This window comes from Pseudonaja textilis, chromosome 2 (genome assembly GCF_049901715.1).
Source record: "Pseudonaja textilis isolate UNSWEBS1 chromosome 2, rPseTex1.2, whole genome shotgun sequence".
Taxonomy (NCBI): domain Eukaryota; kingdom Metazoa; phylum Chordata; class Lepidosauria; order Squamata; family Elapidae; genus Pseudonaja; species Pseudonaja textilis.
Window position 1 is genome coordinate 107,801,765 of NC_141991.1, and position 22,752 is coordinate 107,824,516.

At 37.3% G+C, this 22,752-nt stretch overlaps 1 protein-coding gene across 3 annotated transcripts in view; it reads right to left on the reverse strand.

The window, feature by feature from the left end:
• Positions 1 to 22,417, reverse strand: part of UNK (unk zinc finger) — a 61,976-nt gene extending 39,559 nt beyond the window's left edge. For all 3 annotated transcript variants that reach the window (XM_026702008.2, XM_026702007.2, XM_026702006.2), the window contains exon 1: positions 22,278 to 22,417. In XM_026702008.2, coding sequence (XP_026557793.1) covers positions 22,278 to 22,375 — 98 coding nt within the window. In that variant the 5' untranslated portion in view covers positions 22,376 to 22,417. The remainder of the gene's footprint in view (positions 1 to 22,277) is intronic.
• Between the last annotated feature and the right edge of the window lie 335 nt (positions 22,418 to 22,752).

Here is a 22,752-nt window from a genome sequence, read left to right on the forward strand (position 1 = left end):
AAGGCTGCAAAATCTACTCTTAAAAGCTCTTTCATTAGAAAACATGATTTTTAAATGTGCAAATAACCACAACAATCTAATTCTACCTCTATGTTTGAGATTTGAGTATCTTGGTTAAGTAGAAATGTCAATATTAGCCTACCATTCTGAAGCCTGGCTTACTACTGTTAATCTGCAGAATCCACATATTGGCCAAATTCCACTTCATCAATATATTCCATTCAGCTTTAACACACAAACTCCTCCAGTATTAATGGAAAGTCACTATAGTGTAATAAGTGACTTTCAGTGTTGAATTAGAACTAGTGAGATCCAGTCTCGAATCCACCTTTCAGTAAGGGAAATTCAGTATGTGATTTTAGGTCAGTCAGTCTCAGCCTGCAGAAGCTTGCTTTTGTGAAGATAAATGGAGATCCTCATATAAACTGTTTTAAGCTCTTGAAAGAAAGGTAAGATATAAAAACGTTAATGCCTTTGAGAGACTAGACTCTTGCCTGAGTGAGTCTCTATAGTTTTCTTGCAAAAATTGGAGAAGTAATTTGCCATTGCCTTCTACTTAGGACTGAAAAAGAATGACTGTCTCAAGGTCATCCAGTTGACTTTTTGCCCAAGGCAAGACAAAACTCATGGGTTCCAGTTACAGTTTCTAGACTAACCAAAATACCAAACTGGCTCTCCAAAAATAAACATATTAACTTGTGCTTTCCCCAATAAATCACACCATTCACATGGTAGCAAATAAAATGTTGTCTACAATGAACATGGACTGATGGATAATGGAAGCAACTGGAGTCTCAATGCCTCCCAGATTCTTTCTTTCTTTCTTTCTTTCTTTCTTTCTTTCTTTCTTTCTTTCTTTCTTTCTTTCTTTCCTTCCTTCCTTCCTTCCTTCCTTCCTTCCTTCCTTCCTTCCTTCCTTCCTTCCTTCCTTCCTCCCTCCCTCCCTCCCTCTTGCCTTCTGGTGGCATCCAGATTTCAAGCAAAGGGTGTTCCTAACCTTACACAGAAAGTTAGTGGAACAGGGATATTTTCTTGTTTTCTAGGACCATTTGGGAGTGAACAATATATAAATTCACTTAAACATAAGTAATATTTTGCTGTGAAAAGGTATAATTCTCAGGCAGAAGCATATTTTTTAAATGAAATAAAATCTGTCTATGGAGATTCTCAGTCATCCAGGTCACGATTGTCCCAAAGGTGCTTTATCTAAAGACAACTGGACTTTTCCCCTCTCATCCAGTTCTGAAGAAGCTTCTTGGATGGGAAAGGAAAAACAAAAAAAGTCCAGTTTGAAAAAGCACCTTTTGAAAAAGCACCTTCAGGAAATGAAAACTACATTTAATGTTTGAGAAGGTGAGAAGACACAGGACACAATGGGGATAAAGCCATATCATACATCAGGTTTGAGATAGAATTTTCAATGTAAAAATGGCAAGTGATAATTGTGCTTTCAATTTTCAAAAATCCTAATTAATAACAAGGCCTAGGGGCTGTAGATTATTCATCAATGTAAGGCTCAAAACAATCTTTCTGAAATCTCAGTGCTGTTATCATTCAAATTTTAACTATACAGAGGTATATGATTTAAATATCTAAGAAAAAACAAGGAAGATTCCCATTTCCCATTGGTTGAACCTTTCAGCTTGAAAAGTATAAATCTGTATTAAGCTTCAGCATCTTCCTCTGACTTTTTCTGATATACACTTCCATAAAAAATACTTTCTTATTCTGTTCCACTCAACTAAGCACCTGTGTTTTGTGAGCCAGACACCAAAAGCAAATTGGCACCCTCAATTAAGTAAGTGAATGCTAATTCTTCCACCTCCCTTTTTGTATTAAAAGGTCAGCTTGCCTCTTTTCTAAGTGTAGCACTGATTAAAATCCTTTATTTTATTCCCAAAGAAAAGGAAAGGTACAGCAAACTTCTTAAACAGCTATCTCAACAATTTAAAGCTTCACAACAATCTGGTCATGTTGCCAACTTCAAAAGCTGATGCAAAAATCTATGCCACCAGATAAAAACTGAATGCACTAATTATCACATTAAACAAGAGGAAAACCTTCTACGCACAAATTCCACCTGCGCTTTCTACAATTTTGTAATCATCAAACTAAAAGACTCAAGGTCCATCCCACCCCCTGAAAGGGCCTAATGGCAAAGACTGCAACAACAACACCATCAAAGCAAACCTCTTTAACACATTGTTTGGCTCAGTATTTGTAAACAGCAATGGATCAAGCCCAGTACTTCCTAGTCGAAACACAGACAACTACAATGATCTAATACCTTGTATCTGATATTAACACAATTGAAAAAGTCCAGAAATATTTCACAAGAAGAGTTTTCCGCTCCTCTACTCTTTGCAGAATATCTTATGCCACCAGACTCGAAACTCTAGACTAGAAAATCTAGAACTACACCGCCTCCGGTCTGATCTAAATATAGTATATAAAATCATACATTGCAATGTCCTACCTGCAAATGAATACTTCAGTTTCAATCATAACAATACAAGAGCACACAATAGATACAAATTCAAGGTTAACCACACCAAACTTGACTGCAGAAAATACAACTTCAGCAACAGAGTGGTCAATGTTTGGAATACTCTACCTGACTCTGTGGTTTCTTCCCAACCCCAAAAACTTTAACCTTAAACTGTCTACTATTGACCTCACCCCCTTCCTAAGAGGCCTGTAGGGAGCATGCATAAGCGCACCAATCGTGCCTACTGTCCCTGTCCTATTGTTTTTTATTTTTCTTATAAGTATATATCTCATGTATTCAAAAATAGATTTATTCTTATACCTGTATCTTGTAAGCGATTGACAAATCAAATAAATACTAAAAAAAAATACTAAAAACATAATGTTGTGGAAACCAAACCCCAGAAATGAATAGATAAGACAAAAATTGAAATAATATAAATATTCCATTCTAGAATAACTAGATAACAAGAACCCAATTAAGCATGAGTCAAAAACATTGTACTTGTTCATTTATTGGTTGGAAGAAAATCATTCAAACTTACATATGTGTGTACACAAAAGTATGTAAATTCAAAGCTTATCAGTTCAGGGGAAATTAGAGTCAGGGGCTTCAATTAATGAGATTATAATCAGGTATGTGGGAGGTCCTGCTGTATTTAAAGAACAAAATTTTGAGTATTTATTATCAAAGTCTGATCTTCACAACATGGCTATGTGGAAGATTGTGGCAGCTTGTACAATGGGAGGTTTCTCAGGATCCCTGAAAGATAGTTGTCCTAAAAAATGGATTAAACTTATATTAATTCAGAAAATTAAAAAAACTAAAGTACAATTGAGGTTTTTCTTTGAGGACTCACAGACTAGAAATAGAAGTCATAGAATGTTGTTTATAAATATGACAACTGCGCCGTGATTATCATAAGCTCAAAATGGAAAGGTTTAACGTTACCCACAAGAGATGAATGGTTGGAAATAAATATGGAACTTGCAGAGATGGCTAAATTAACTTCTTAATTAGAGAAATATTTGCATTTATGACTGAGTGGAAACCCCTTATGCATTTTTCCATGAAACAGAAAAATGCATTTATGAATTGTAGCTTTGATGTTTAGAAAAAATGTGTAACAGAAAAAAGTGAAGGTTTTTTTGTAATCATATAGTCTAAGAGATAACTTGGTTATCATACATCTATTTACTGCAAAGCAAATGAGAAGCTTCTTTTATTTTTTTGTAGCCTTTCTTTCTGTACCATAGTCTTTTGCTCTCTTTCTTAGTTCTCTTTTTTCTATATTTGTGTTAGTTTTTACATTCTCTTTAAAACTTTAAATAAAATTTATATGAAAGACAATTGTTGATGCTCACCAGACTGGACAAGATTACACAACTATTTCTGAAGATTTTGAATCACATCAATCCACCATCAAGTAGATGTATATAAATGGAGGCAATTCAACACCATTATTACTCTCCCCAGGAATGGTCAACCAACCAAAATCACATCAAGAGCAAGGTTTATAATATTCTGGGAAGTCTCAAAGAACCTCAGAGTACTGTCTACAGAACTAAAAGCCTTAGTGGCGAATGTCAATGTTCATGACACCACCACCAGGAGAAAACTGAATAACAATGTATGATGCTTAGCAAAGTTGTAGGAGAAAGTCATTACTTTTCAAAAACAGAACACTGGTGCCTGTCTACAGTTTGTGAAACACACATATGTTGGAAGAATGTTGGATGGATGGATGAAACTAAAAAAAACAAAACATTTTGGTTTGGATGAAAAGCATTATGTTTGCATCCACATGCAATTCTTACAGAAAAACTTTATCCCATCTGTGAAACATGGGAGTGGCAATACCATGGTTTGGCCTGCTTTGCTACCTCTGGACCAGGACAGGTTGCCATTATGGTTGGAATAATGAATTCAGAATTGTATTGACAAACTCTACAGGAATATATCAGGGTATCTGTAAATGAGCTGAAGCTCAAGAGAAAAGAAGTGATGTAACAAGGCAATGTTCCAAAACACACAAGTCATATGACCAAAGAATGATTGAAGTAAAAGAAAGTTAATGTTTTGATAAAGTCCAAACCCTATAGAAATGTTGTGGAAGGACCAGAAGACTATAGTGGTATGGCCAAGTTCTAAAAGCAGCATCCCATATCATAGCCTACACTATCTACCAGTTTACCATTAATAGCAAATGCCTACATGGAAGACCAAAGCAAAGCTGGTCGGACAAATTAACCAGGACATGAAAATTATCCAGTTGGAGCTGGTTGCTATACCTGATCTTGCGAAATGGCATTTGTTGATCCACAAAATGCACCTGCAGGAACATTAGAATAAGGATTGTACTGAAGTGGTAGAAATATGTGGATTTATGTTTTATTTCTGCATCTAACCAGCACAGTTCTAAATTTCTCTCTGTTTGCTTTCTATTTGCTTAATTCCTGGTCTTTCCACCCCAAAGATCAATGCCTTAAATTTTTAGAAAACTCAGAATTTTATGTTCTATATTGCAAAGATTGGCGATGACTTATCCCCTTAGATACTTCCTCCCTTTCTTTTCCCAAAATCTCACCCTATAAGTATCACTAATTTTAGACACAGATGGCCTTTTATCTGAATTCCACTGGAATGAGACCACTTCCAGTGATGCAAATCAGACTCCAGAGAGCAAATTCTTAGCTATCAAAAATTCTATATAAAACTACATACAAAGAACATGGGTCTGCTACAAACTTCCATTTGATGTTTTTTTTAATTCTACCTAATGCTTTATTTCAAACGCATTTCAATACATATCTTTATTTATCAAATTTAAGAAATATACTTCAATGTTTCCTTGACATATTATCATAAGAACAATATATGTAATTGTTCATATTGTTAATATGTTAATATTCATATTGTTAATATGTAACAATATATATTTCAGTTTAAGGTGGCAATTAAGGTGATATAATTACATCTAATTTTAGAAGTTGAAAAGGATCTTTTCAATCTACTAGATAGTTTGAGTAAAGACAGATACAACATAAAATTGATGTGAAAATTAGGACTACTAATACAACATCTTAGAAAAATATTCGGTAAAACCACATTTGAACTACTGCAGTCAGTTCTGTATGTTATTGCTTGATATTGATATTATAGGGTTCAAAAAGATGCAAAAATAAATATCAAAATAATCAAAGGGCTCTTATATTACAAAAGTTTATAACCAGAGGTGGTATTCAGCATGTTCTGACCAGTTCTGAAGAACCGGTAGCAGAAATTTTGAGTAGTTCGGAGAGCCAGCAAATACCACCTGACTGGAGATTTTACAGTATCCTTCCCCTGCTATGCCCACCAACCCATGCCCACAGAACCGGTAGTAAAAAAAATTGAATCCCACCACTGGTTATAACACTGAGGGATGTTTTAAAAGAAAAGTGATTATGCAGTTAAGTATAATTATATATGCAATTTTTTTACTCTTTTGTGATGACTTGGGGTGTGGCACAAAGGCAACACAGTCACATAAGTAAGAAAAGTCCCTTTAATAACTCCAACTTTGTCCCCAATGTCCAGTTACATTCGGCCGGAGAAAAAACTTAAAGAACAGTCTTTAAGTGGAAGAAGTTCAGTCCGAAAACAAAGTACATATAAACTTTAAATCAAACTCCATACAAACCACACTGCAGCAATTAACTGGACAGGGCCGGATAAGGAATTGCAGACTTCAAGGGTCAACAAAACACACACAGTTGGGAAGACACCAGGAACCCAGATAAGCCTTGACAATAAAAGATAACTGACTATTTACTTCCAACAAGTTGTTGTGCGCATACTCCCTTTTTAAACACAGTGTTCCCAGCTGCAGCTAATGAAGGGAATCAGGGCCCTTTCCTCCCCTGTAAGCCATGCAACTCACATTGCTCCCTTCTCCATTCTTCCCTGTGTGCCCTAGGATGAAAAGGGAATGGGCCTGGATCTTCCTCTGAATTCCCTCTGCCTTGCTCTACCTCTCCCCTGCTCTGCCCAGCCAGACTGTGCTCTTCCCCAGTTTCTTCCAGAGACAACAGAGCCACACTCCCACACCCTGTCAGCTGCTCGGCCTCCCTCTCGGAATCAAAATTCTGACAGGGGCATGACATCTTTCTTATACTAGAATCTGGTGCATATAGTTAAATAGAATAGTACAAGTTTTATATCACAACTGCATCACACTCTTCAGCTATTGAATTTTGTACAAGACAGAGTTTAAAGATCATAAGACAAAACTGTGGAAGACTATTACTTGTTTAGTAGCTATCATTCACAAAAGATATATATTAATTTCAGATTTGAAGTTAGTATATCTCTCTCTGTTCATGAACATGTGAAGAATGCTTTTATGTTTATACCCATAAGCTTCTAATTGGTCTGCAAATATCTCATTGATCATAGCTGAAAATGATAAGTAAAATTTGCCCAAAATTCATATTATGTATTTAGAGCAGTTGGTCTCAACCTATTTTTCACCACAGCCCCCCTTTAAATACATTTTGTGGCCACAAACTATAGCCATGGACTCCCAAGACTTAACTCAAGATTTAAATCATAACATTTCTTCAAGCCTTCGCAGACCCCTTGTGACGACACCGAAGCCCCCCAGTGGTGTGTGGACCACAGGTTGACCACTGATTTAAAGTGTTGGGATTTGATTTTATCTAGTACTCAATGAATTTCATAATTATGACTTAAATAGCAGCAAACTATTTATAATGAACATTCAGCTTAACTGGGGTCTTGATTTTTCAACAGTCACTAAACAGGTGTGGTATTAATGTCTCTTCTGAGAAGGAAATTCCAAACCACTAGCCCACCATCAAAAAACCATGCCCCTCCCTTACTGAATGTCTGACCCTCTTGCAATTCTGGGACAGAATTCCATTTAATAAATAAATAAAGTAGGCATTCATCTGCTTAGCCAGGAAGCTGTTGTTGTTTTAAAACAAGTTCTTAAAATATAACATTATCAACTGATATCCCTCTTTCAAGTAATCTGACATTATACCCCCCCCCGTCCTAATTTATTAACTTGAAACATTTCTGTTATCATTTCACCTACATTTACTTGTGTATTGGCACAGGAACAAAAGAGAGAAAAATACTCCTATGATTATTTCAAGCAATATCAAATGCTATTCTGTCTCCAGAAAATAGAAGAATTTGCTTTAATCACAATGTAACACTACAAGATTGGTACTAAAAATTCTATGACAGGGGCTTGTTACAATTTCCTGACAGTTTTGCAATAAAAAGTTCACTAGAATACCTGTATCTCCCCCAGCAAAAAAGACATTTGAAAATTGATGTTTTAAGCAGCCTTCTCTTACCTCTACACCGCTTCACTCACAGCTTTCAGTGCAGTTGCTCTTCAAAAAACAAAAGCAAAGACAAGTCAGGAACCAGACAAATACACTTCCTGTGGTGTCCCTCACGTGGCCATAGTTCTGAATTTTTATCTCCTCCCTACTTTCTTGGTTCAGGTATCAAAGAGAAAAAAATTCAGGAAACTGAAATACCTAGTAATAACTAACTGAAGGGAAGAGTTGGTATTTAACATAAACTTAGTAATACACAGCTCAACTGCTACTTCAGTAACATGAAGTGTAACATTTCTCTTTCAAGCACCTCAGAAGTATTTGCCCTATAAACACATGATTGAACTGATGTACTTCTTTATCCCTGGTTAATAAAAAAGGCATATGGCTTGTCTTCATTTATGTATCTAATAGCTTAATCTTGGATTTAAAATTATCATTTTAACATTTAAAGAAATGGATAATCTTCAGCTACTCATTAGAATGTGCCCAGTAACTATATACATTATTTACAAACAACCAAGTGTAAGATGTATGGAATAAATTTACCAATTTAAGAGAGAAGAAAAAAATATAAAAATGTGGTAATGAAAAAACACTGTATTTTAATTTAATTTCTAGAACAATTTTTATCCTACCCTTCAGGCATCTATCTACTTTACAGGGAAGCATTTTGCAAGCAAGTCCAATTAAAAAATAGAAATAGAGATCTCAGAATAAGCCCCAAAACATATTTTCAATACTAGGACATAATTCAGAACTTCAAAACAATAATAAGGAACAACTCACAGAGACAATACTGAAACCATATGCTTGTTACTTGAAATAAAAATTTATTTAAAATTAGTGTTCTTTGTAAAGCAAGTTTCTGCCCATTCATGCAAAATATTTTCAGGTTCTGCATTCAGGAGAAGCAATTTTTAAGTGGCAAGTGTTTCAAAGGATAGCACAAATAATAAAAATTAAAATGTTTAAAAATCTGAAATTTCACTGCTGAAGATTTAAAGATTTTTTTAAAGATTTATACCATGAACCATAGAGCAAAACATTTTGAATGATGATACATCAAATGTGTTAACCCATACAATGCATCTAAAATCTGGGAGTCATGACTCTTGTGCAATTGAAATTTGGCAAACTTTATAAAACATTTTATAACATAAATATTACCTCAGAGTAGTTTATCACATAGAGGTAGTTTCTGACTTACAACCATTTATTTACTGACCATTCAAAGTTACAACAGAACTGAAAAAAGTGATTTATGACTGTTTTTCACACTTATGAATATTGCAGCATCTCCATGGACATATGTTGAAAATTCAGTCACTTGGTACCTGGCATGTATTTATGCCAGTTGCACTGTCCTGGGGTCATGTGATCCTCATTTATAACCTTCCCAGCCAGTTTCCAATAAGCAAAGTCAATGGAGAAAACTGGATTCGCTTAATGACCGCATGATTCATTTGACATCTGCAGTCACAACTCACTTAAAAACTGCCTAGCTCAGCAACATAAATTTTGGGCTCAACTGTGGTCATAAGTCGAGGACTACCTGTAATGCAAAATGAAATAAAATATTTCCTGTGATGATATTTAACTGTTTGACTGTTCAATATGCGTTATTTTCAAGGTAGATAAATCTCTGAATGTATACAACTTTCCTAGTGATACCAGTAAATTAGAAGTTCTGTTATTACTGAAGACACTAAGGAATCAGACAAGGTAATATATCTGTAACAATGACCCAACAAGGCATGGATTGTCTAGTATACTACTAAAACTCTCATTTTGGTAACCTTTATCTGGGACAAACGGTACCGCATAGGGCAACAAATTTTGAACCAAGGCACCTCAAATAGGCTAACTTATATACTGCATTCAAAATTTGGAACTCATCCAGCAAATACATTTTACGACATAAAAATGATAAAAGTTTATTTTCAAGGCAGATACATATCTGGATATCTACCAGTTTTTTCCAGTGAAGATAGTACATTAGAAACTGTGTTGGTGCCATCACCAATGACAGAGCTTCTAATGATGAAGAAATATCTCTAAAAGGATGAGCCAAGTATGAAGAACAAAAAGAAAACAGAGCAATAAAAGAAGCAGCCTGAAGAAAATATGGTAATTCTTGATAAAAAAAACATTCAGTTTACACTAGAAAATCCCCAGGAAATTTTGCACATTAATTGTATTTAATGAAAATGTTTTAGTGCAAATTGTTTTGGCAAAAACCCACCTCAGTGGCTGATAGTTTACCCTCTTCCCCTCCTTAATACAGTAATAGCAATATTAGTAATATTGCAACTGGGAACAGAAAAAATGCTTTGAGTCCCTGGCCTGCTAATTACTAGAAAAACAGCTATAATAAAAAAGAGCAGGCGGTAATGCAACTCTAACCGAAAACTAGAAATGAACATATTAAATGCACAATAGAACATGTGCTAAAATGAGGAAGATGGGCTGTTCAGAAATGAGAAAAATAAAAATAAAACAAAATATATATTTTATCTGTATGAACTGCATTTTCTTCTCACAGAATTCCATTATGCACCTTAATATTATTCTAAAGCTAGATAGTTAAGTAAATAACTCACATCTGAATCAATTAAAAAAACACATTGTTTTCACTCTCATCGAAACAACATCTTTGTAGTTCTGAAACACAAAACCAACTGCTGTTTAATGATAATATCCAAGTCAGAATCAAGGTCTTCCCAGTTGCAACATATGTTTGTGACTGCCTGAACCATCAGAAAAAGTGAATGAAGAAAAATCAATGCCTGAGAACAGTGGTACCGGAGAGAATTTTTGAGACTACCTTGGACAAGAAGAACAAATAATTCAACATTAGGTGAAATTAAAACCAGATTGCTGACTGGAAGGACTAATAATGAAGCTAAAGCTTAACCATTTCGGACCCAAAATGCAGAAGCAAGAATTACTGGGGAAGAATCAGATGTTTCAAAAAATTGAAAGCAATAAAAAACAAGGCCAGTGGAATACATGATCGCTGAATACTATCACTGATATCATTACCACACATTTACAAGAACACAAAGCAGCAGTTACTGACAGATAATCCTGGTGAATTGCTATCATGAAGAATAAGCCGTGAGTAAACAAAAGCCTTCAACTAAATTCATTACATGCCTTCAGTCTAACTCTAAAACATTACTTTCCTCTACAACCGTGATGGCGAACCTATGGCACGCGTGCCGGAAGTGGCATGCAGAGCCATTTCTACCAGCACGCAAGGCATCGCCCGGAACAGAGCCACTGCACATGCGCGTGTGCCTCCTGACAGCCAGCTGATTGTCAGGTATCTGCTGCGCATGCACAGGGTGCACACAGGAGAGGTGCATGCATGCACAGGGGTGGGGGATTGCACACACATTGCATTATGGGAGCCGGCACGCATCACGTACATGCACGCATGGGCACTTTTGGCTCATGGCGACCAAAAGGTTAGCGGTTACTGCTCTACAATATATAGCAAGCATATATTTGTACACAGAACTATTTTAGGTGTAAGGTAAACTAAATTGCACTTGCCTTATTGACAGAGAAATATTTTTTTCAGACAGCACGTAATTTTTTTTTCTGTATTCACAAAGATGAATCTATCAGTTTCACAGTGTTAATGAAGGGAGACATTTCATAGCAAGTTGATGCTCAGAAGATTTCTTCTAAGAAAATAAATGGGAACAACTTTTCTAACTGGGTTAGCTATAAGGTACCTGTACACCACTGGTAAAATACCCCAAGGCAACACAATCTTTTATTGACCTAATAGAGGACCTAGAGACTTGTTTCCTAACATTGCCAAACTTAATATGTGATAAAAAGGCTCTCTATCCTTTTATATTTATGTTTCAGACAAACATTTTGATGCAATTTCACTTATTTCAAAATGTCTCCTTAGATTGGTGGAGATTTGCTCAAGAGACTAGGTAAAACTGTTTTTTCTTTTTCTGGTTCATGTGACTTTAAACTGTCTTAGAGAGAAAAAAGGGCCAAGCCTTAATAGTATTGTCGATAAATTTTACTAATTGATGGAGCTGTGAGTTCTCTTATTCTTCGTGCTGAAGTGATCACCAAGAAAGCAAGTTACTATTTTAACAGGAGTTTCCTATTAAAGGAAGCCAAAAGGAAGCTAGATAGTTCTCACTTAATTACCATTCATTCAGCAATTGTTTGAAGTTGATCAGCCCTCAAAGGTATGGCCATTGTAGCACTCCCAGTTACATGATCAAAATATAGGCACTTGCCAGTTGGCCTACATTTATAACCACAGTATGGACTTCAACTCTTCCCATTCATCTATCTTCCCCACATGTCTGCCACTACCTACCACTGCCTCCCCCAGCTAACCTTTATTGTAATTTCTTTCTGCCACTGGCCCAGGATAAAGGAGTTGGATGAAGGCACAGCTTCAGGGCACAAGCCCTGATCATGGCAGTGTGGTGGAGTTCATCTGCCATTAAAACCTCGCTGGGCATAGTCAGAGAGAAGGCAGCAGGCTGGAGCCAGTGGGGTTGGCAGGGTAGCAATACCAGGCTGAAAAAATTACAAAACTATTTCCAAAGAGTTTGAATTCTACCATTGGTTAGATAATATACAAATGGAGATAATTGAACATCTCTGGTACTCTTTTCAGAATGGTCAACCAACCAAAAATCACACAAACAGCCTGGCATGTAATATTCCTGGAGGTCTCAAGAATCCCAGTGTAACCTCTAGGAACTAAAAACCTCCCTTGTATTAACAAATATCAGCATTCATGGGACAATCAACAGGAGAACCCTGTATAATAATGGTGTGTGGCATGATTGCAAGGAGAAAGACATTACAGGTCTTCTTCAGCTTATAATCATTTATTTAACCAACATTCTAAGTTACAATGACACTGAAAAAGGTAACTTACAACTGGTGCTCGACTTACGACCATTGCAGCATCCACATGGTCATATGATTCAAATTCAAGCACTTGGCAATTAGCATGTATTTATCATAGTTTCAGTGTCCTGGAATCATGTGTTTGCTATTTGCGAACTTCTCAGCCAGTTTCTAATAAGCAGTCAATGATGGTAGCTGGATTCACTTAATGACTTCATGATTCACTTCCTAATTGCAATGATTCATTCAATGATGGCCAAAAAAGGTCATAAAATAGAATGCAACTCAATTGACAATTGCCTTGAGTAGCAATTGAAGTTCTGATCCCAACTGTGTCATGAGAAGAGAGCAAAGTGCAGGGCAGTGCCTCTCTCATCTCATCTGTAAAGACCAATACTGGATGAACTTTCACTGATGCTGGCAATTGCAAATGGAAAGCCACAGAGTTTAATTTGTTCAATCTCTGGGAAGGGACCAATAAACTTGGAATCAGCTTTTTGCAGATCCTTTAGATATAAAAAAAAAACTGTTGAAAGTTATACCAAATCCTCTTCTGCAATTTTAGTAGACAGTTGTGCTATTTCTAGTTGCTCTTTTAAGAGGCATTGTGTCACTTGCCTCTTATGCAAAAATCCAAGATGTTTGGGAACTGTGCATTTATGAGTGGTAGACAGCAGCACGAGGCGATAGCTGAAAGTTGTCTTAAATAGGGACATACTGAAAAATGAACTGTTGTAAGCAAATTCTGCAAGGGATAAAAGTTCAGTCATCTTGTTGATAGGAAGTGTAGCATCTTATATTGCTGCAATTGGGTAACTTTCTCAGTTTCTCCATGTAACACTGGATGATGCATATATGACAAATGAATGTTAACATTTAATGTGGAAAAGGTCCTTCCAAAATTTGGATGTAAACTGACTTCCTCTGTTCAAAATGATGTGATTGACCAATTCTCTACATCAATTCTGTCTCAACTGTTCTAGCTTGCCATCTATTATTACACATTATTGAACCAAGTCTTCCAAATTATTTGAGGTGTCTTGCCCCATCAGTTCATCCCTCAGGTCTTCAGCAAGCCCTTCTCTGAACTGGTCTCTCAGAGAGATCTTTCCATCCCACATGTCATTACATCCCACATCTCTGGCAAATAATTTAAAATCTAAAATATATCAACTCATTATTCTCTATCATTCTTTCTTAATTCACTGAGTCTTCTTACCAGATCTTCAATGTACCTTTTGAACTTTTGATGAAGTCTTGGTTTGTTCAGCAGCAGGTTGTTGTACTTCAATGATCAATATGGCTCACTTAGCCCCATCCCTTAGCAAGCTTAGCCCAACAGTTATCTTGGTCCAGTCTGTGGGAAATTCCGCTGGTCTGTTAACCATAAACAGCTCACACTGAGTAAATTTGGTTCCAGCTGTTATGTTAGCTGCATTATGGCATTCTGTAAATTGGTAATTTGCATATCCACTTGTTGTAACAACACTCAGCTAAACAATGTGACTGGCAGATAGTGGAGTACCCTAGGATTGGAGGCCATTATTACAAACAAACAAAAGGAGGTAGGGATAGGGGAATCTTCTGTCTCTAAAAAATCTGCAAGACTGATGTCAAACCATCAAGGTAGCCTAGATAAGAAACCAAAACCATGACCATGGATACTACCTTTACTACAGGTAGTTCTTGACTTATGACTATAATTAAGCTTAGGGACCTATGACCTTTTATGATATTGCAATGGTCATAAGTGTGAAAAAGGTCATAAGTCACTTTTTTCAGTGCTGTTGTATCTTCAGTCACAACAGTTTTGTAAATAATCTTTTCTCTATTCATACCTACTTCCTCAAACATTTCTAGCAGAAAAGCAGAATTTACACCACTGGTACTTCTTTCACTTACAAGCCAGTTCTTTAAATGAGAAGTTCTGTTAGGTCTGGTAGTGTTGGTGAACCGTTTCGGCACCAACTGCCAAAATGGGAATGTGTGTGCGTGTGCACAGGGGAGCACCGGAAACCGAAAGAGCAGAATTATTACACAATAATTCCAGTAGTTTACAGTAATTAGGTTATAAGTCTGAGAGCTATAGCCTAAAATATAATCAATTAAGAAAATTAAAATAAAAGGATCTTGCAGGAAAACATTTATTGGACAGTAGTCTTGAAATAACTAATTAGAATATAATTATTTTACTCGAGTGACAGCAAAACCATGCATATGAAGCAATACCAAGTTTGTACAATGTATAATGGGAAAATTAAACTTATGTGCAGCAATGGAACTGAATGTACCATCATCCTTTCAGATAATGTAAATATTAGACTTACTCTGTCCAGTTATGCTCATTATTTCCTGGATAAAGGGTAATATATTAAGGTCAAAATCTGAAAGGAAGCCATGCTGAATTAATAATTCATACCTAAAGATCATTAATTTGGGGCCCTAATGTTTTGCCAGTAGAAATTTATTAATAGGGCTTTGGAGTCACTGGAAATAGGAGCCCACCAACGTTCCAATGCTCATAGCAAGTTTCAGTTTATCTTAATTTGAACATAAACTTTCCCAGACTAAGGTTGTAGGCCATCCCTCCTCCCATCCCCATTGTTTGGAAATTTCTATAGTTTCTGGGATTATTCAGCAACACAGGAACCTCAGATTTCAGAAATTGTTGAGGTGTGTGTGTGTCTTTAAGTCCAAACTCAACAGCAAGCAACATACATCAAGGTAAAAACCTGCTTCTTCCTGTTTAAGATCAAATTAAACTCAGACAGTTGGTGAAACAACAGAACTAGTATATTGAGGATTACCTCAGTTTCTTACACTGAGCTATCCAAAATTCTGATATGCTTTATTCTGCCAGGCAGTATTTCCGGCCTTCATTTCAAGTTACCTTCCTTGAGATACTATAGTGTACCAATACCTGGTACTGTACTGAACGAAGTCAGACATAGGTCATTCCTAGTGGTAAAGAGAGGTGGCATTTTTGTTACATATTCTCCTAACTCCATGCACCAGTCTTTTTAAATTTTAATTTAGTTTTATTGTCATTGTACCTTGCACAACGAAATCAAACATCTTCAGTGCATATCATGACCATGAACATAACACACACATCCTTCACCCTTCACACATTGAATCGGAAACCCGACACCACACCAACACTGTACCATACAGCAGAATTCAAAAAAGCTACAGCCTATTTGTCCTTGTTTTTATTATTCTGTACCGTCTGCCAGATGGTAATAGTTCAAAAAAAGGGTTCCCGGGATGAGATGGATCTTTGAGAAAGTTTTGAACTTACTTAAAGCAGCGGGAGCTATAAAGCTCTTCCAAAGAGGGGAGAGGGCAACCAATGATCTTCTGGGCAATGACATTAACCCTCTGGAGTGCTTTCCTATCTGCCATGGTGCAATTGGCAAACCATACAGAGGTGCAGTATGTTAAAATGCTCTCTATGGTGCAGCGATACAAGGTCACCAGCAGTTTCTCATTCAGTTGTTGTTTTCTGAGAAGTCTCAGGTAGTATAATCTCTGCTGGGCCCTTTTGATCAGGGCTGCTTTTTATGCATCTGCTTTTTTGGTTAGAGCAGGGGTGTCAAACTCATGTCATCACGGCAGCATCACGTGACATATCAGGACTTTTCCCTTTTGCTAAACTGGGTGTGGGTGTGGCCAGTGAGATGCATCTGGCCCATAGGCTGGGAATTTGACAGCCCTGGGTTAGAGTTTCTTCCACAAATGGAAATGAGCTCTTCTTTTCAAGTCATAATGACTCTAGTCATTAGCAGAAATCTTGCTAAAGCAGTAGTGTAATCTTTAAATCCTCATGTTGTTAAATCTGTGTGCTGATAAGTATGTCGATATAAAATAAAAATGTTCACTTGAATATAAATCTTTAGCACAGTAATAATTTTGTAAAAAAGAAACAAAAACAAATATTGTTACTACATTAAACAAAATTATATGTTGGTTAATTGTTTAATAGCTTCCTTATGATCAACACAAGGGGATGCAATGGCTGAGTGGCTAAGATGCTGAGCATGTCAATTTTTCAGATTGGCAGTTAGGCGGTTCAAATCCATAATGTTGCATAACTGAGTGAGCTCCCGTTACTTGCCCCAGCTTCTGCCAACCTAGCAGTTCAAAAGCATGTAAAAATGCAAGTAGAAAAATAGGGACCACCTCAGTGGGAAGGTAACAGCATTCCGTGCGCCTTCGGCATTTAGTCATGCTGGCCACATGACCACAGAATCGTCATCAGATAGCACTGGCTTTTCGGTTTAGAAACAGAGATGAGCACTGCCCCTTAGAATCGGGAACTACTAGCATGTATGTGTGAGTGGAACCTTTATCTTTTACCTTTTATGATGAACACAAACTACTATAATAAGCATGTCCACTTTTAAATTCTTCAGAATTCAGTGCAGGAATTGTATTCTACTACAGTAAAGACAATTATTTTGTCTAGGTTTTGTTTGTTTTTAGAACAAAAGTTGAGGAATTGTACACTGCAAAGAGTAATAAATAACTAAATATACAACCTGTCTAGGAGACAGAAAGCAGAAAGGTTTTTGTCAAATGTATCATTTTGCCTGATGAAATGTTCTGAAGAACATAAAACTCTGAACACTCTTGCACAGTATTTTGGTTCATCCCACTATAACTGTTTTCTAACTATGGAGTTCAAATATATTATAAAGTCACCATTTTCATCTTACTGCCATTTATAGTTTTTCCCACTGAAAGCTTTTCCAACCTTTTACACAAACTTTTTCTACGTTTAGTACTAATATCTGTTTTGTGGATTACAAATGGGCAAGTCAAAGGCCAACTGATGCACAGATTCCATTTAGCATATTTATACTTCATGCCGATCTCACAAGTACGCAGACTACAACATGACTGTTGGATCATCAAAAACTTGCATGTACTCTTGGTGTAAATGTGGTGGTCTATTTAAAGTACAGTTTGCTATGGAATAGCTGTTTCTGATTTTCTACAAACTAGTATATCACAATTAATCAGAACAAGTAATCCATAACCATTCTTTAGCCAATAAACTATAGTTTAATTAATCATGAAGTGTAAATTAGACCACATGACATTGTAGCAGAATTCAATTTCCTAAGAAACTTAAGATTTACGTACAGAGAGGAAGAAAGCTGTTTCTAATACTTACAGATTTGAAGGCACGCTTGAAAATAGGTAGCTAAATTCCAAGAAAACTCAGGATCAAAATAGGAACTATGAGCCTATTTATAAGTGGCTAGGAAATGAGTTCATTACTGTTTTTCTCCACAATCAGGGACAGAACAACTATTTCTTCAGTAGCAAAAAAGTTAAATTATGTCAAATAAAATAACTTAAATATTGCAGTTTTTTCAAAAACTTTAACATTCATATTATCCTAGCGTCACTTTCAAATGAGAGAAAAAATTATCTGGAGGTGAAAAAGGAGCTTTCTTTATAGTCACCAAAAGACCTTTACATACAAGTACGTTCTATATTAAACAGGAACACAGTTTATTATAAGAAGTGTAGTCCAGGTAAAAATAGGAACTCATGGCATTACATTAACAATCATTTACAGCATTTCATTTCTGTGCGCTATTGGCTTCCTTTTTGAATAGAAGTGTGCTTTGAACCTGGTTTCCAATTATTTTATTTATGTATTGCTATTACAAATAAGACATGATTTGCCTAAACTCAAAGAAAAAAAAGCCAACTTTACATAAAAAGGAGTCAGAATCTTGACATGCACTATAACTTTAAATTTATGACTTCAAAACTGATAACTCAGAAGTATTTTTCATACAAGAGACACAGTTTAAACACAATTGTTTACATTACATTTATAAACAGTTTTAGCATTAGTAGATCCTTCATGACTATTCTCTCACCATTCTCACTATTTCAATACAGTATCGAATTCTTAAAAAAGTCCTTTTTTTGTCTAGTTAAGATCAGCCCAAGGAGGATAGTGGCTATGGATAGAATTCTACTTACATTATCTTGTTTTTAAATATATGCAAAAACAAAACAGTTCCACATATGTTCTTATTCTGAAAGCTAAAATCCTTTCAATTTTCACTTCTGAAAGCCTTAACAAAATATGCACCTGCCTGACAGTTAAATACAAATTATACTGAAGCTGTAGAAGTAGATCAGCGTATTTTCACTCAACTTTAAACATTATCTTAATCAAAATACTGCATTAGGTAGGTAGGTATCAGGCTAGCTAGTATCTTGTATTTGGTTTGAGAAATACAAGTTTTAAAGTTTTTCTTTATAAAGATATTTTCCCTCAATAGTATGCATCTTGCATATTTATAATTATTTCACAAAATTTACAAATCAGTAATAGTCTTGAGTAGTGGCACATGAGAGCCAGTTTGGTGATGTGATTAAGGCACCAGGCTATAAACCTGAAATTTGTGAATCCTAGTACCACAGAAACAGCTGGGTGACCTTGGACTAGCCATACTCTCTCTCATCCCTAGGAAGCAGGCATGCAAAACCATTTAAAAAAAAATCTTTCCAAAACTCTCCCTGAAGGGATCAGGTCAGGCAGTCACTAGGAATCAGTACACAGGTACACAAACAAATTTGGTACATGAACTGAATTTCTTACTTAAGACTGGCATCAGTCACGATGTAATGCTATGTGTAATAATTCATAAATATCCCTACAAGAAACAGACTGTCGAAAAAAATTCTCCCACACATATGGACATATGTTATGCCTATAATAATATGCCTCAGCAGCACAGAAGAAGCGTAAGGGAGAAATTGTAGCAACACTACACTGGTATGGTTTGGAAGGGACAGGAGACACATTCTCTGTTTGCAAAAACGTAAGCAAAATATAAACTGTTACACATTTATGAAAGCAAATACATCAAAGGTAGAATCCGTGCATTTGAAAGTGTGATCCAAACATGCATATAAACATCTGAAAGCTACCTAAAACCAACTATCAGCTACACACTTTTCATACATGTGGTCATTTGGTTATATATTACTCTCCCACCCTCTTCCTCTTAATCCTGAAGTTCCTTATATACTTCCAACATGTGCTATAGATTTTCTCCCAAATCTCTAGAACTATTCTGGAAGACACTGGGATGAATGAGAACTCATTATGGTACAGATGTTATTTCACTAGAAGATGTATATAATTGCATTTAGTGCTGTGAGCTTCTTACAACATCACATGATTTGTCAAAGCTAATTTTAACAAGAAGTTCGTTTTTAAATTGTACATTTGCAAACAGTAAATTAAATAATAGAATTCAGCATAAACAAATTAAAAACAATAAAATAAAATATTCATCGTAATGAACCAGATTATTACCAGGTCACATGGCTATTCTTTTTTGTTTTGTTAAATATTCTTACTTCGCTGTTTCTGATATTTTTGTGAAATAAATGGAGTGAAATTCAATCAGATTTTTTTTCACTGATATTTTAATCAGTGAAAGCAGGGAGAGAATGAGTTTCTCTTTTCTATAGGTCCTCATATACACCAAGTATCAATCACCTCCGTGAGATTCCCCCAATGCATTTTGAGAATACAAAGGAAGGTGTGGAAGGTGACAGAAACCAGGAAAAAAGTCAGCTAACATTATATTAACTTTTATTATAAATGCAATTTGCATACTGTCTGATAATCACATGCATGATGATCTCTATCAACAATTCAAAATTGTGATGATGTAGGTATATGAGGTTAATCTATAGAAAGACTTCCTGTTTTGCAATTAAGGACAATCTCTTCAATCACTCATGCAGGTTGGAATTAAGTAATTATTGTATCATCCAATTATACACCCAGTATTGCAAGTTTTCTATTATGCTTTTGCTAGGTTTGAGACATTAGCAGCACAACTGACCAATCATCTGAATAACCCTGCAGAATTAGGCTAAGACCCATTTTAGTCTACCATTCTGCTTCTCACAGCCTCCAACTAGATGCCTGTAGGATGCTCATAATCATGACACGGAGTCCTTCATATTCCCTTTCCATTATTGTTTCATTGTAACTGTTATTTGCTGGCATGGTGCCCTCATAGAGCTAACATTATAAATAGCCTTTGAATGTCCCCCCCCATGAATTTATTTACTCCTTTCCAAGCCATCCGAATCAGTGCCCATCACATCTTATGGTAATGAATTCCTCAGATTAATGTAGAACAGGTTATGTATGACCAATTCCCTGCAAAACAAGTTTTGCCTGATGCAATAAAATAGATGTAGAAATAGGTGTTGCCAGTACAGTAACATACAAAATAACAATATCACAAATTAACTGTCACCCAAAATATATTTACAAGGTCCCAAAGTAGCACAGTATTTACTAACAGATCTAAAATACCTGTACCTGCTACAGCAACTGCTCTCAGATATACGAAATTATTAGGAATTCTGAACAGAAGAGGGCAACCTATAAATATAAGAGACAACTTATTCTAATACTTAACTCTTTTATGTTGATGCTATTAAGACATTTTCTATGAAATCAATATAATATAACAATATTTTTTTATGCTTTGTTATTTTCTGAAGACCATTTATTTTAACCGCAAGCTGAATTATTCCTCACAATATGCTACGGGACTCAAAATTCCTTATTAAGGCACTTACTGTTCCCGAGGATTCAAAGAAAGAAAGAAACCCAAGTACAGTTCCCTTTAGGCGTTTAAGTGTTTTAATTTGCAGTCTTGGCCAGAAACTCCCCCCCCCCCCGCCCCCCTCTAATGACAGCCATCAGGAAGAGAAAATGGCGAGGAAAGTCACAGTATTTGTGTATACGGTGTTTCACTTAGGATGCTCTCGATTTCACGAGACAGACCACGAGTACAGAAAAGGCAGTTTATGAAGGCTCGTGACAAGACACCCCAATTTTCCCCACCAGGACCCTCGGATCACGAACTTTCCGAGTAGCCCGAGGAGGATTTCATTTTAACAGAACGACTTGTCCACCGCTCGGCCAGAAAACGGTCCCCTTCGGCTAGCGCGAGGCAGAGGATTTAGCCAATTAGACAAAAAAAAGAGGGCGACGGCGAAAAGAAGGGGACTCTCCGAGGAGCAGATACGAGACGGACGCCCCCCGCCCCCCCACTCCTCCAACTTAAAGACCAACGGAGGACCAGAGGACCCGTAGGACGAAGGCGACGCAACGCATCATGGGCACTTGCGCGCCTCTCGCCTGTGGGGTGTGTTTGTGTTTATGGGGCGGTTAGGTGCGCGCGCGCCCGCCCGCACCAAAAGCGCAAGATGGGGGGGGGGTGTCCGCTCCTTCCCCGCCCCCTCCCACAGCCAAAATTCCTCCGGCCCAGGCCGACCACGACCGGTTTCAGCCGGTTCCGGGCGGGCCGTTTGTTTCCGTGCGCGCGTGCCGCACGCTGCCCGCTGACGTCAGGCGTGTGTGGCGCGCGGGCGGGCGGGCGCCGGGCGGAGGGGTGCGGCGGTGGCGGCGGCGGGAGCAGCAGCAGTAAGAAGCGGCTGCGGGTGTTCTCGCTACGTACGTGTAGTGCTGCGGCTTCTCGGGCTGCGCTTGGAGCGCGCTGGCGGCCACCACCGGCCCGGTCGCAGGAGGCCCGGTCCCTACCGGGCCCTTCGACATGCTCCTGCCCTCCGCTCCCTCCTCCGCCGCCCGCTACCACCGAGGAGGAGAGCTTTATTATTCACTCTGCGCGGTCCGCACGGAGACCGCAATGCGCAGGCGCTACCGCCGCCATTACCGCCCCGGGTTACCCAAAGCATGCTGGGGCTTGTAGTCCCGGTGATGGCGGAAAATCCCCCTTTTCCTCTACTAGGCTTCCGGTGCTTGAAACTACAAGTACAGAGGGCCTCTGCGCTTGCTGTTCCGGATATTGTAACAGCGCTAGGATTTATAGGAGTTGTAGTTGGAAGCAATCCGTCCATGGATTGCCTTCGAGAAAATGTAAGCAGGGTTGCTGTTTCGTTAGATATGAATCGTTTAATTACGCCTCCCCCAAT